The sequence below is a fragment of the Hyla sarda genome, chromosome 3 (assembly GCF_029499605.1).
Source record: "Hyla sarda isolate aHylSar1 chromosome 3, aHylSar1.hap1, whole genome shotgun sequence".
In the NCBI taxonomy this organism is placed as follows: Eukaryota; Metazoa; Chordata; class Amphibia; order Anura; family Hylidae; genus Hyla; species Hyla sarda.
The window spans coordinates 133,042,448-133,057,916 of NC_079191.1; the positions used below are offsets into that span (position 1 = coordinate 133,042,448).

Sequence of the window (15,469 nt, forward strand, 5' to 3'; positions counted from 1 at the left end):
TCATTTCCAAAGTGAAATCATTGGATGCGCTAAAATGTTTCCAATGTCACCGGTATAAGCAATTACAATGTCCCCGCTGCTTCTCACCCAGCTTGTCAGTGTATACGGCATTGAAGCCTAAAATGTGGGTTGTCGGCTGTCACAGACCATCACTCTGAGGTGACATCACTTTTTATAATGTTTATGTCAGAATGATACCTGGACAACATGACTCACGCAGGTAACCGCATCTACAAATAGGGGCTAAATACTCGGCTGAAGTAACGCAAGCATCTGTCAATTGTCAGGGTTCAGCTTTGTTTGTAATGCCTTTATTTATTACCATAACTTTACCAGATTATTCCCATCTAGACATTCATAGCATTTTAATGTGATATACCATAAATGGCTGATAAATGCGAGTCCCACCTTTGGTTTGTAGTGATGCACTGTTTACTTAAAGGGGTACTCCGCCCCTAGATATCTTATCTTATCTCCTATCCTTTTGGATATGGGATGTCTGATCGCAGGGGTCATGCTGCTGGGGACCCTCGCGATCTCCCAGCTGCACCCGGCGTTTGTTTAGAGCAGTGGTCTCCAACCTGCGGACCTCCAGATGTTGCACAACTACAACTCCCAGCATGCCCGGACAGCCGTTGGCTGTCCGGGCATGCTGGGAGTTGTAGTTTTGCAACATCTGGAGGTCCGCAGGTTGGAGACTAGAGATGAGCGAACTTACAGTAAATTCGATTTGTCACGAACTTCTCAGCTCGGCAGTTGATGACTTATCCTGCATAAATTAGTTCAGCTTTCAGGTGCTCCGGTGGGCTGGAAAAGGTGGACACAGTCCTAGGAAAGAGTCTCCTAGGACTGTATCCACCTTTTCCAGCCCACCGGAGCACCTGAAAACTGAACTAATTTATGCAGGATAAGTCATCAACTGCCGAGCCGAGAGGTTTGTGAAGAATCGAATTTACTGTAAGTTCGCTCATCTCTATTGGAGACCACTGGTTTAGAGCGTTGGGTGGAGCGCCTCGTGACATCACAGCCACCCCACGCTTGTGATGTCACGGCCACGCCCCCTTAATGCAAGTCTAATGGAGGGGGCGTGACCGTGACGCCAGTGATCTGGCACGGAGCGAAGTTCGCTCCATGCATCGGATGTCTGGGGTGCCATAGCCAAGATTGCAGGGGTCCCCAGTGGCAGAACCCCCGCGATCAGACATCTTATCTCCTATCCTTTGGATAGGGGATAAGATGTCTAGGGGCGGAGAACCCCTTTAACTCCTATTAATGTCAGTGTGAGTAACACAATCCACATAATACAGCTGATAGATGCAAGCAGTTCACAGAGGGCCATGGTTCTTGGGATAGCTGTGGGTCCCAGATGAGACCCACAACTATCAGATATGCCAAAAGTGCTCCATACCCATTTAATACTGATGGCCGGTCTAATTCAAATCTGCAGGGGGGTTTTAAATTCCTGGCATCCCACCAATCAGCTGACTAAAGGGGGTGCAGTGAGGTGGTCTCAATATCATGCACACTACAATCAATAATCCTACAGTGCCCTCTGTTTTATTCCAGCACAGCTGTATCCATGTTTGCATTGCTGTAAATAGGTCATGTGATCATGAGTCTGGCCCACAGAAATTCACAATGCGTAATGTGTGAGAAGAAGTGTCCTGGGTCAGGTGACTTCCTGTGAACTACAAGATGACATCATGACCTATAAGATCTCTTCTGGCTGCTCACAGACTCCTCCCCACTCAGCTCTATCTGTATTCTGCTACTGATATCTCTATAGAGTCAGGATATATAGCAGTCATACAACTTCCTTGAGGCCCTGTATTTGTTCTGTGCTTTTAGGCTAGGTTCAGACTACGGAATTTCCGACAGAAATTCAGACGTAAAATTTCCGTCAGAAATTCCGCTTGCTAAAATGTCTAGTGTAGTGAATGGTTTTCCGTTCACAAATTCTGACTTCGGAATTTGTGAAGCGGAAAATCCGCTTTGAAATTTCCGCCTGAAGAAAGGCGGTGCTCTTTCTTCAGGCGGAAATCCGCGCCGAACACATTGCAGTCTATGGGAGACTGCAGTGTCCGCGCGGTCCTAGCGCCGACTAATTCAGTCGGCGCAGGCAGAATACGGAATCTCCGGGCGGAAATTTTCTGCCCGGAGATTCCATAGTCTGAACCTAGCCTTACTGTTATTTTCCCACAATCACAGGAAAAGTACACCATCCATTTTAAAAATCACAACAAAACCACAGGCAGTAAAAACTGCAGTAAAAAGCTACATGAATGCAGTAAAAACGCAACATGTGTGAACATTAGGGATGTAAGAAAAAATCGATTCTCGCGATAATCGCGATTTTTCATTTGCCGATACAGAATCGATTGAAAATATTTTTGAATCGATTCTTTTAGGGATGTGAAATTTTTATCTGCGGACGCCCGGAACAGCATGTCATGTCTTGGGCATCAGGAGATAAAAGTTCCACATTTGTGGAGCCGGGCAGGGCCGGATCTGACACGGCTATGGAGCGGGCTCCGACTCGTGCCCGCTCCGTACTATGCGACCCCCGGCTGATTTCAGTAGCCGGGGGCCGCCGCTAATAGCCAGCATGCGGCAATCGCCACGGCTGGCTATTAAAGGAGTATCCGGTGCGCACTTTTCTCATTTTATCCTATCCAGGCTGCAAAATAAAACGCACTTTATCTTACCTGCCAACGAGCCCCCGGAGCTCCGGTACAGTCCGGTACAGGTGTTCAGTCCCCGGGCTGTATTCTTCTTACTTCCTGTTAGTCCGGCACGTCACATGGAGCTTCAGCCTATCACCAGCCGCAGCGATGTCCCGCCTCCGCTGGTGATAGGCTGAAGCTCCATGTGACGTGCCGGACTAACAGGAAGTAAGAAGAATACAGCCCGGGGACCGAACACCTGTACCGGACTGTACCGGAGCTCCGCGGGCTCGTTGGCAGGTAAGATAAAGTGCGTTTTATTTTATTTTGCAGCCCGGACGGGATAACATGAGAAAAGTGAGCACCGGAGTACTAGATCGCCGCTGTCAAAGCTGACAGCGGCGTCTATTGGGATCTATGAATGCTCCCAGGTGGGCGATGTATAGGGATATATCGCGATGTATCGTCACCTAGACGGTATCGCGATATATCGGGATATATCGAATCGCCACACTGGTATCGCGATTCGAATCGAATCGCCAAATTCTTGGCGATTCACACCCCTAGTGAACATAGTCTGAATAGTCATTAAAACAAAAATAGTCATAAAACGTCTTATACAGGTCAAATCACTTTCTCCTTGTGGCAACATTTCTCTAAATAATACACTTTGAAGAAGAAAACACATCAAAACTGCATGTAATTTGATTGAACCCCCAACCCATTTATCTAAGCAGTTTAGGCTACTCAAGTCTAGCCAGGTGATAGACAGATCACCAGGTGATATAACTGAACTTCAGTGATGAGACTTCACCCCTTTCTCTGCAAAGACAGATGATTCATGAGTAATGTAGGCAGATTAGAAAATCATTTGACTGATGCATTTGGAATCGTTATGGCTAAAAACTCATGCATGCCACATCTGCTAAAGCAGGTAAGCACAAGGTCTACACAAGAACCTCTACATTATTAACTAATAAAAGCCTATGTTGCACTGTATAAGTAAAAAAAAATAAAAAATATAAAAAAATTAACTATTATCTGGAGTGCTTCTTAAAATGCTTTACCAGGTACAGCCACGATCAAATGAAAGAAGTAAAGAGGTTGTGGCGCCACAGCCTCTACAGTCAGCTGACAGGTGGGGTTGCCTGGAGTTGGGCTCCTCATTAATTTCATATTCTAAGTTAAACATTATAATCCACACTTGTCTTCTCCCAATGATCCGGTTATTGTCAATACATATACTAGAGCTGGGCGGTATGACCAAAAATGTATATCACCGTATTTTTCAAAATTATGGCTGTTTCACAGTATTTAACGGTATAGTGTCAGGGGTCCACACCATGGTACCCGGGATCTCGATCAGGCCGCCCAGTATCTCTCCTCCATGTCCCCGCAGTTTTGCTCGAGTTTCCTGGTGGTCGGGGGTCCTCAACATGGTCCCCGGGGTCTCGATCAGGCCGCCCGGTAACTCTCCTCCATATCTCCGCAGTTCTGCTCGAGTTAGCGGCCGGCCGGAAGTCACGTGCCCACCGGTTGTTGTAGTCCCCTCCCAGCTGACTGTGTCAGTTCAGTGCGGCTCGGACTACACTTCCCAGAGACGCTGTGCGGCCGGACGTTTCTCTACGCCAGCACGCATTGGAGTTGGTTGCTATGGAAACGGTATTGTGGTATGTGAAAAATTCATATCTTAAGACAAAAACACACACCGGTATTCGGTATGAATCAGTATACCGCCCAGCTCTAACATATACTAGTAAGTGTCAGCACTGTCACGTCTCTGCATCCTGAGATGATCAGATGGAAGATGTCTACAAAAATTTCCTGCTGGGGATCATGGTGGCTCACTGTTCCTTATAAGCTAGTCTATAGCCTTGGCGCACAAATGTGTATTGCAGCGTTTCCCAACCAGAGCGCCTCCAGCTGTTGCAAAACTACAACTCCCAGCATGCTGGAAGTTGTAGTTTTGCAACAGCTGGAGGCACCCTGGTTGGGAAACACTGGTGTATTGTAATGGCGTGACAGGATGGCTGTCCAGGCATGCTGGGAGTTGTAGTTTTGCAACAGCTGGAGGCACCCTGGTTGGGAAACACTAGTGTATTGCAATGGCGTGACAGGATGGCTGTACGGGCATGCTAGGAGTTGTAGGTTTGCAACAGCTGGAAGCACCCTGGTTGGGAAACACTGGTGTATTGTAATGGCGCGACAGGATGGCTGTCCGGGCATGTTGGGAGTTGTAGTTCTACAACAGCTGGAGGCACCCTGGTTGGGAAATACTTGTGTATTGTAATGGCGTGACAGGATGGCTGTACGGGCATGCTGGGAGTTGTAGTTTTGCAACAGCTGGAATCACCCTGGTTAGGAAACACTGGTGTATTGTAATGGCGTGACAGGATGGCTGTCCTTGAATGCTGTGAGTTGTAGTTTTACAACAGCTGGAGGCACCCTGGTTGGTAAACACTGGTGTATTGTAATGGCGTGACAGGATGGCTGTCCGGGCATGCTGGGAGTTGTAGTTTTGCAACAGCTGGAGGAACCCTGGTTGGGAAACACTGGTGTATTGTAATGGCGTGACAGGATGGCTGTCCGGGCATGCTAGGAGTTGTAATTTTGCATCAGCTGGAGGCACCCTGGTTGGGAAACACTGGTGTATTGTAATGGCGTGACAGGATGTGTTACCCTCAAAGAAGAATAATGTATACTATATAGGTTATTACAATTATTTCACTAGTTTAAAGCATCCTTTCCCAATGTGTCTTCATAAAGTCACTAGTTAAGAATACAAAGTTGCCTGTGACGCCTCTTTGTATAATGATCCATCACACATCAGTCCTCATCATTATGTTATGTAGCGAGAGCAGCACATGACATTGCTTTGACTAAAACGTCCACCCAATGGATGACTATAGTCTCATTACATTGTCAAGGATGTTAAGAAGGTGAAAGCAGGCAGGGTAACCTTTCTATCATAGCAGGCAACCACTCGACTATGCTGACGTTCTGTGTAGAAATACACACACACTTGTATGCAATGCTGCCCGATATCCTCAAAGCAAAGAAACATGTGGACACATTAGAAGACAAGTCTTTGTATATATTCCAGGTACTATAGAAAGCCACTTACCTACTATATAATAAAACACCACCGTACTATGAGTGCCCGGTGGTACAATTCACACAACTTTTATTTTGCTATGAATTCATTATTACACTACAAGTATCAGCAGATCTTACATTGTTTATTAATGATAGAAGGAACCTGTTGCGTTGTAAATGCCGCCCATTCTGCTCTGTAACATGGTGCCCACACACTGGACTGCATTTTATATTTGACAGGTTCTCTTTAAGAGATCACAGATAGTTCTGGATCCTCTTGTGATGGGACTATGACACATCTGCCTGTCATCGGTGTGTGCTATTGCTGCAGTACTGCTTCATCATTATGTTACAGGTGACCAAACATCCCTTTATAAGAACAAACAGATAACTATTAAAGATAGGTAGAGTTGGAGATTCCTATTTGTCCATGTATTCGGTGCACTTCATGGATCCTGGGTACTAGATGGAGGTGGCACATACAGGAGCCCAGCGATCTCATGTAACATCCAGATCTCTCCTTGTATCCCAGAGCAGATTCATAAAACCTAGCGTTCTCCAACCTGCACCTCTCTTGTAAAGCTACAACTCTCCGCATAAAGACTGTCCAGGCATGCTGGGAGTTGTAGTTTATCAGCAGCTGGGGAGACAGGTTGGGGAAAGGCTGAACCGACCCATCAGACACAATGCACAGGCTATGTCAATTTGCCATCCCAGCAATAAGTTGTACCCACCTGGACCTTCTACCAGTGTGGGACCCTAGACTGATTCTACATCATGCAGAGTCATGGGCATGCAGAACAGCTCTCTTTATTTTACCTACCTCCATGCCAATCAATGAACAGGCCCTGTGTGTCATCCCAGCAACAATTTGTACCCACTTGGACCCTTTACCAGTTTGTGCCCTGAAAGACCCTAGGACTGATCGGCCATGCATGACATTCCACTTTATTCTCCCCACCTCTCCTATATCAATGTCCACACTCTGTCCGCTCTCGTAATAACATGAACCCACCAGGTCCCTCTACTGGTCTGTGTCCTACAAGTTCCTATAATTGATGCTACATCACCTTCCTTTGTTCTACCTACCTCTCTACCATGCCCATGAGTGTGCTCTCCCAGAAGTAACTTGTATGCACCCAAACCCTCTTCCATAGTGTTATCTACAAGTACCTAGGATTCATTCTACATCACACACTGTTCTACCTTCTTCTCCTCCATGTTCATGAGTGTGCCCTTCCTGCAATAGCTTTTACCCACCTAAACCCTCTCTGCCAGAGTGTGCCTTACAAGTTCTTAGCACTGATTCTACATTACCCAATTTGTTCTACCTTCTGCTTCTCCATGCCCATCACTGCCCAGACTGTATCAGCCCTCTCTGTAGCACCATGTACCCATCTGAACCCTTGTCCAGTGTGTGACCCTAGGATTCATCCTAAATCACCCCCTTTGTTTTATTTACCTCTTCTCCATGCCCATCAGTACTCAGGCTGTGTGCCCCCTCTGCAGTGCATTGTACCCATCTGGACCCTCTACCAGTGTTCCCCCAGGACTGATCCTACATTACCCAGAGTCAGGCACATACAGGACATCCTCTTTGCTCTACCTATTCTCCCCTGTGCCCATCAGTACCCAGACCGTGTGCCCCTCTGCAGTACATGGACCCTCAACCAGTGTATGCTCTGAGGACTGATCCTACACCATCCAGAGTCATACACATACAAGACATCCTCTTCCCTCTACCTACCTCTCCTCTGTACCCATCAGTACCCAGGCTGTGTACCCCTCTGCGGTACCTGGACCCTCTACCAGTGTATGCTCCGAGGACTAATCCTACATCATCCAGAGTCATAAAGATGCAGGACATCCCCTTTGCTCTACCTACCTCTCCTCTGTACCCATCAGTGACCAGGCTGTGTACCCCTCTACATGGACCCTCTACTAGTGTGTGCCCCCAGGACTGATCCTACACCATCCAGAGTCAGGCACATACAGGACATCCTCTTTGCTCTACCCATCAATACCAAGGCTGTGTACCCCTCTGCAGTACATGGACCCTCTACCAGTGTGTGCCCCCAGGACTGATCCTACACCATCCAGTCATACCCATACAGGACATCCTCTTCCCTCTACCTACCTCTCCTCTGTACCCATCAGTGACCAGGCTGTGTACCCCTCTACATGGACCCTCTACTAGTGTGTGCCCCCAGGACTGATCCTACACCATCCAGAGTCAGGCACATACAGGACATCCTCTTTGCTCTACCTACCTCTCCTCTGTACCCATCAGTGACCAGGCTATGTACCCCTCTACATGGACCCTCTACCAGTGTGTGCCCCCAGATATCCTCTTCCCTCTACCTACCTCTCCTCTGTAGCCATCAGTACCCAGGCTGTGTATCCCTCTACATGGACCCTCTACCAGTGTGTGCCCCCAGGACTGATCCTACACCATCCAGAGTCAGGCACATACAGGACATCCTCTTCCCTCTACCTACCTCTCCTCTGTACCCATCAGTACCCAGTCTGTGTATCCCTCTACATGGACCCTCTACCAGTGTGTGCCCCCAGACATCCTCTTTGCTCTACCTACCTCTACTCTGTACCCATCAGAGACCAGGCTGTGTACCCCTCTACATGGACCCTCTACCAGCGTGTGCCCCCAGGACTGATCCTACACCATCCAGAGTCAGGCACATACAGGACATCCTCTACCCTCTACCTACCTCTCCTCTACCCATCAGTGACCAGGCTGTGTACCCCTCTACATGGACCCTCTACCAGTGTGTGCCCCCTGGACTGATCCTACACCATCCAGAGTCATACACATACAGGACATCCTCTTTGCTCTACCTACCTCTCCTCTGTACCCATCAGTACCCAGGCTGTGTACCCCTCTACATGGACCCTCTACCAGTGTGTGCCCCAGGACTGATCCTACACCATCCAGAGTCATAACACATACAGGACATCCTCTTTGCTCACCCTACCTCTCCTCCGTGCCCATCAGTGACCAGGCTGTGTACCCCTCTACATGGACCCTCTACCAGTGTGTGCCCCCAGGACTGATCCTACACCATCCAGAGTCATTACACATACAGGACATCCTCTTTGCTCACCCTACCTCTCCTCCGTGCCCATCAAAGATGCCGAAGATGGACGGGTGGCTCTTGTTGAGCAGGTCGGTGATGATCTCGAAGCGGTCCTCCATGTGGTCCCGCCGGCCCTGGATGGAGTACACGGCCACATTGTTACTCTTCAACTCCCAGGTCTTGGAGAACTCAGCCTCCAGGACATCGAGCCCCCCGAGGCGGTCATTCTGCATGATCTCGGCCACCTTCCCCTTCACCATCTGCACGGCGTCCCGGCTGGACTTCACGATGGTCTTCACCTCGTCCGTGTGGAAGAAGTAGCTCCAGAGCGCCAGGCTGATGCACAGCAGGAACAGGGTCTCCGGTCTGAGTAAGAAGTAGCGCATGATCCTACCCAGCAGAGACAGCAGAGTCATGGTATCCTCTATCATTGATGTCCTGGAGGAGGGCAGTCAGTGCATGGCAGGCTGACCCCTGCCCGAACTCCTCCCCGGCAGGGGGCACAGGTCTGCGGCACCTAGGACAAAGAACGGGCACAGTCACTGGCAGCGGCGGGAGCCGAGCATAGGCAGGACCCGGGGCACACGCTGCGGTTCTCCCTGCTGCGGTTCTCCCTGCTGCGGTACAGCACGCGCAGCTCCAGCCCGGACTCTCAGGCTTCTGTCCGTTCAGCACCTTGCGGAGCTGTCATAAGGTGCAGACACCGGCTGTTCTGTGCGTCTCCCCCACACTGGACTCTTATAAGCCCCGTAAGGAAAGGGTGAGGGGTGGCCGCACTATGGTCACTTCTGCTTCCAGTTTAGGACATATATTCTTCACATTATAACTCGGTGTATTTAATCTTTATTACTAAATGCTGCTCCTTTTAATATAATCCTACAAGACTCCATTAAAAGACCAGAGCATGGATCCGCAACTGAAAGCTCCCCCCGCACTGCAGTGAGCAGATGGTACAGTCCACCACGAGCAGGAACACTGCAAGCGAGGAGGGACAGAAATAAGAAGACGACGGGAGTGCGAAGCATCTGCTGCCGCCTGTCACCCCGGCCATTACCGTGTGTCACCGCACTGTGTGGACGGGAGCGAGGAGCCCGGTCCTCTGGGCACGACGGACAGTGTTATGGGCAGAATGTGTCCTTGTCAGGATATCCAGTCTCTAAAATCAGTGTTTTCCAAACAGGGTGTCTCCAGCTGTTCCAAAACTACAACTCCCAGCATGCCCGGACAGCCAAAGGCTGTCCGGGCATGCTGGGAGTTGTAGTTTTGCAACACACTTTTTGGAAAACACTGCTTCTATACCCAGCACTACACAATTAAACCATGGGCCCAGATTTATTAAAGGAGTAATCCAATGGTGAAAAACTTATCCCCTATCCTAAAAGGATAGGGGATAAGTTTCAGATCCTGGAGGGTCTGACCACTGGGGGGGGGCGCTATCTTTCTGTACGGGCCCCGGTTCGCTGGCCAGATAGCGCGTGTTGACCACCGCACAAAGCGGCGGCCGACACGCCCCCTCAATACATCGCTATGGCAGAGCCGGAGATTGCCAAAGGGAGCGCTCCGGCTCTGCCATAGAGTTGGCAATGACAGAGGTCAAATGTTTTCGGTAAGTCTTCACAAGGTTTTCACACACTGCTGTTGCTGGTATTTTGGTCCATTCCCTCATGCAGATCTCCTCTAGAGCAGTGATGTTTTGGGGCTGTTGCTAGGCAACATGGACTTTCAACTCCCTCCAAAGGTTTTCTATGGGATTGAGATCTAGAAATTGGCTAGGCCACTCCAGGACCTTGAAATGCTTCTTCCTTGCCCGAGGACGTTTCATCTTTAATGCCCTTGCTGATGGAAGGAGGTTTTCACTCAAAATCTCAAGATACATGGCCCCATTCATTCTTTCCTTTACACAGATCAGTCACCCTGGTCCCTTAGGCTAAGTCTACACTTGTTTTTTTATTTTTTGCAAAACGCAAAGAAAAACGCCAATTCTGCCGCATGGCGTTTTTTTGGTCAAAAAAACGCTGTGGCCAGATGTTAGCTGTAAGTCAATGAGAAATTTCAAATTCCACTTTGCGTTTTTTCACTTTGGCGTTATTTTGAATCCTTTTGTAGTTTTTTCACTTTTTCAGCGTTTTTTTCCGCTCTTTGTTGTTTTGAAAAAAAAAACGCTGTAGTTCCACTAAACCGGCGTTTTTTGTATAAATCGTGGGGTTTTGCTCCAATAGAAGTCTATGAGAGTGAGAAAACGCCAAGAAAAACGCTATGTGGATTTTAACTTTGGCATTTTTGCAGGCGGTTTTTAATCGTTTTTGGACTTTAGCGATCCATAAAAGTGATGTAGATAGCTGTTTTTAATAAAATTTTGTAGGGTACCATTAAACATTTTTTTTCAAAAATATACAGTAGTGAAGGAAAAAATTGTATCTAACGAAATGTATATTATTGAAAAAAAAAAACTATTACTTTTTAAACAGGGATCAATTTATGTGTGCGGGGAAATAAAAATGTAGTCGACAATTATAAAAATGTATTGTGTGTGTTTTTACTTTTTTGCTTTATTTTTTACATTTTTTTAGTCAGTACTATTACTCCCAGCATGGAACACACTGTTCCATGATGGGAGTAGTAGTACCTGTACTAATAAACAGATCGCCCGCTGCGATCTTTCTGTATAATGTATAGATGCGGCGGCCGCTCTTCTATGGTCCCCTTCCCTGACGTATATTTACACCTATTCATAATTCCCACAGAGCTGTGATTGGCCAGATGGTTCCAGCCAATCACAGCTCTCTGTGAGAAATAGGAATATGTGTGTATATACGGCCGTGCAGGGGACCATAGGAGAGCGGCCGCCGCATCTATACATTATACAGGAGCATCACAGCGGGTGTCAGGAGTGATACCCGCTGTGATCTTTCCATAACTGCAGGTAATACTACTCCCAACATGGAGCACACTCTGCCTCATGCTGGGAGCTGTAGTACCGGCATTAATAGACAGATTGAAGCGGGTGTCAGAAGTTACACTCGCTGCGATCTGTCTATTAATACAGGTACTACAGCTCCCAGCAGAGTGTGCTCCATGTTGGGAGTAGTAGTGCCTGCTTAAGGACACATCACAGTGGATGTCACTACTGACACCCTCTGTGATCGTCCTGTCTATAGCAGAGATGGAGTGACTGTATACATCGCTCACATCCCTGCTCTGCACTATACTCCGGGCCGGCCGCTCATTCATTCATCTTTTCCTCAGAGCTGTGATTGGCTGAAACCATCCGGCCAATCACAGCTCTGGGTGGGAAATATGAATTTCTGTTGACATCAGTGGCCGGAGTATAGTGCAGAGAGGCGAGCGATGTATAGACCCGCTCGCTTCTCTGCTATATTATGGACGATCGCATCGGGTGTCAGGACTGACACCCGGGGCGATATGTCTATAGTACAGGTACTATCACTCCCAGCATGGAACAGTCTGTTCCATGCTGGGAGTAGTAGTACTACATAAAAAATTTATTTAAAAAAAAAAGTGAAACACACACTTAATTAAAAAATAATAAAAATTGGGTTATAAAATATATACATTGCGTTTAATAAAAAAAATTTCCATCACTGCTGCTTCCTTTTTTTTTTTTTGGTACCCAAGAAATTTTGGGTACCAAAAAAAAAACCCGCCAAGGTGCAATTTCAACACAAATGAAAAAAACTCCAGAAAAAACGCATGATGACGTCACTTGCACTGACGATTTTTCAGGCATTTTTTAATCCCTAAAAAGGCAGTGCAAAAAACCAAGTGGAGACTTAGCCTTAGCAGAAAAACAGCCCCAAAGCATGATGTTTCCACCCCCATGCTTCACAGTAGGTATGGTGTTCTTTGGATGAAACTCAGCATTCTTTCCAAACATGACAAGTTGAGTTTTTACCAAAAAGTTCTACTTTGGTTTCATCTGACCATATGAAATTCTGCCAATACTCTTCTGGATCATCCAAATGCTCTCTAGCAAACTTCAGACGGTCCCGGACATGTACTGGTTTAAGCAGGCGGACACGTCTGGCACTGCATGATTTGAGTCCCTGGAGGCGTAGTGTGTTACTGATGGTAGCCTTTGTTACTTTGGTCCCAGCTCTCTGCAGATCATTCGTTGGGTCACCCTTTGTGGTTCTGGGATTTTTGCTCACCGTTCTTGTGATCATTTTGACACCACAGGGTGAGATCTTGCGTGGAGCCCCAGATCGAGGGAGATTCTCAGTTGTCTTGTATGTTATTTTCTAATAATTGCTCCCACAGTTGATTTCTTCACACCAAGCTGCTTGCCTATTGCAGATTCAGTCTTCCCAGCCTGGTGCAGGTCTACAATTTTGTTTCTGGTGTCCTTTGACAGCTCTTTGGTCTTGGCCATAGTGGAGTTTAGAGTGTGACTGTTTTAGGTTGTGGACAGGTGTCTTTTATACTGATAAGTTCAAACAGGGAGAACTGTCACAATATGTGGCTGACTGAATACTTTTTTGCCCCATTGTATGTCCGGCACAGGTGAAGTCAGCCTAGATCTCGACATAACTGATGATAATGTGTATCAGTTGTCATCAGTTGTATGGCATCGGCATTCATTGTTTCTGCGTTCCCCTGTTTGGTGCTGTTCGGCGTATCCAACCATCTGGCGTCAAAATTGAGACGCCAGATGATTGTATGCTGTCTCATTCAAATAAATGGGATCAGTTCTAGCATCAGTTTCCCTCCGTTCCATGCCGGACACCTGATATATGTGAACCCAGCCTAAGAGTCAATTCACACGCGGCAGATGCGGTACAAACCGTTCTACAACTGTCCTGTTCAAATGAATGGAATGCGTGTTCAGTGACAGAGATGTCTGCAATAAATGTCCTTGCTGAAGTCCTCTTGAATCTGTGGTTTTGGAACAGAAATTAGGGAGAATTGGAGCAAATTTTTTTGGTGCTATGCAAATTCAAACTTAGATAAGTTCTTTTCGTTATATCGGGTTTCACTATTATGGGCCCAGTACTATTACAGCTTGCAGTCTCAGCACAGTCTTAAAGGGGAACTCCAGAAAGTTATACAGATTTGTAAATTACTTCTATTTAAAAATCTTAATCCTTCCAGTACTTATCAGCTGCTGTATGCTCCAGAGGAAGTTGTGTAGTTCTTTCCAGTCTGACCATGATGCTCTCTGCTGCCACCTCTGTTTGTTTCCCATAGCAAACCTCTCCTGCGATGGACAGTTCCTGACACTGCCAGAGTTTTGTTGCAGAACTTCCGACATGTGAACCGTGCAGCCCACTGAAATCAATGGGAGGCTGCTGCAAGCGGAATCTGTGCGGAATTTCCTTGTGGAAATTCTATGTGGATTCTCTGTTGTGTGAACAGGTCCATAGAGTCTGGAACAGTGGCTGTGGTTTGGACAGCTGGGGCTACACAGAGACATAAAATCACAATGTAGTGCTTCTATATCACAACTAATGTTACTGCAACATGACAGTCATCAGAAACCTGCTGGATTTTTAGCAAAACCACACTTACTATCATAGTTGTCATTTTAGGACGCAATATTGTGGCCACAACTCACTGTGTAGCCCAAGCTTAAGAGTTTTGTTACCTGACATGCAAAATTGTCCTTTTATTTTAGTGTATAGGGCTGTACTGGACGGCCTAGGCCACTCTGTAAACCAGCACCACTCTCATAAATCGCCTCTTGTTTACTGAGCCTGGCAGATGGCTTGGCATACTGCAGGTGGGGAATTGCATGAATGATTTCTGGATCGTTCTTGGTGCCCTTCCCGGCAATCAGCCATTGGCCACACAACCCCTAAGAATTAGTTGTCTGACCTTTGGCCCTATTACAGCAATCTCCTGTATGGAGCCCCTGACCTGTATGGGGCTCTCCCATGCAGGAGGAGTGTGTCGCTCGCAGCATGACGAGACGCTTCACATGACCCATTTTGTATACCACATGACTGGCACTTCAACATAACTGTCTCCTTCCTCTTTTTACACCACCTCTACCCGTAGGCGTACTCTGCTTCTTCCGATAGGAAAGTTGCGGGAGTAACTATTTTGATATCTAGGACGTGCCCTCTACAGCCTTCCCCTCCCCAGCATCTACCCTTTTTTGTAAACTGATATGCTCTGCGTCGCTTTACGATCTTTGCCGTATTAATCACCCCTTAGACCGCTCATTTTCCTTCTACTCCCACCCTCACAAACTTCACACCCGTATCGATTATTTTCTTGGCAATCTCCCTATGGTCCGCATGCTCTCTTCTGCCTCTTTGGAACCTATTTCTTGGTCTGACCATAGCCCTATTCTTGTTTCTTTCTCCCCTTTTTCTTACTCTTTTTCACCGCTGCCATTGGCGTCTTAACGACTCCCTTCTTAAATCCCCTTCTTCCCTGGACTCGATCCAGACGAGCATTACTAACTATTTTGCTGATAATGAGGGTTCTGTGTCCTCCCTGGTGACTCTGGGAAGCCCATAAGGTGGTGGTCAGGGGCCATTTTATTGCTCTGGGCTCTAGGCTCATGCAGGATTCTCTGGCTCGCTCCCGGGAACTTAGGGCTCAGATTTCTCAATTAGAAGCTACTCTATTGTCTGCACCCTCTCTCTCGGTCCT

The 15,469-nt window shown here is 47.3% G+C and overlaps 2 protein-coding genes across 3 annotated transcripts in view; one reads left to right on the top strand and one right to left on the bottom strand.

Moving 5' to 3' along the window:
* The window catches only part of PPM1L (protein phosphatase, Mg2+/Mn2+ dependent 1L), a 267,713-nt gene extending 258,129 nt beyond the window's left edge, over window positions 1–9,584 (bottom strand). Inside the window, exon 1 of one of the 2 annotated variants that reach the window (XM_056565077.1) lies at window positions 8,884–9,584. In XM_056565077.1, the coding sequence (XP_056421052.1) occupies window positions 8,884–9,282 (399 nt within the window). In that variant the 5' untranslated portion in view covers window positions 9,283–9,584. Of the gene's footprint in view, window positions 1–6,582; window positions 6,604–8,883 lie in introns of those variants that run through there. The other variant, XM_056565078.1, reaches the window with a different exon arrangement.
* The window catches only part of NMD3 (NMD3 ribosome export adaptor), a 119,449-nt gene that overhangs the window by 15,754 nt on the left and 88,226 nt on the right, over window positions 1–15,469 (top strand). The gene's annotated exons all lie outside the window — the stretch shown is intronic.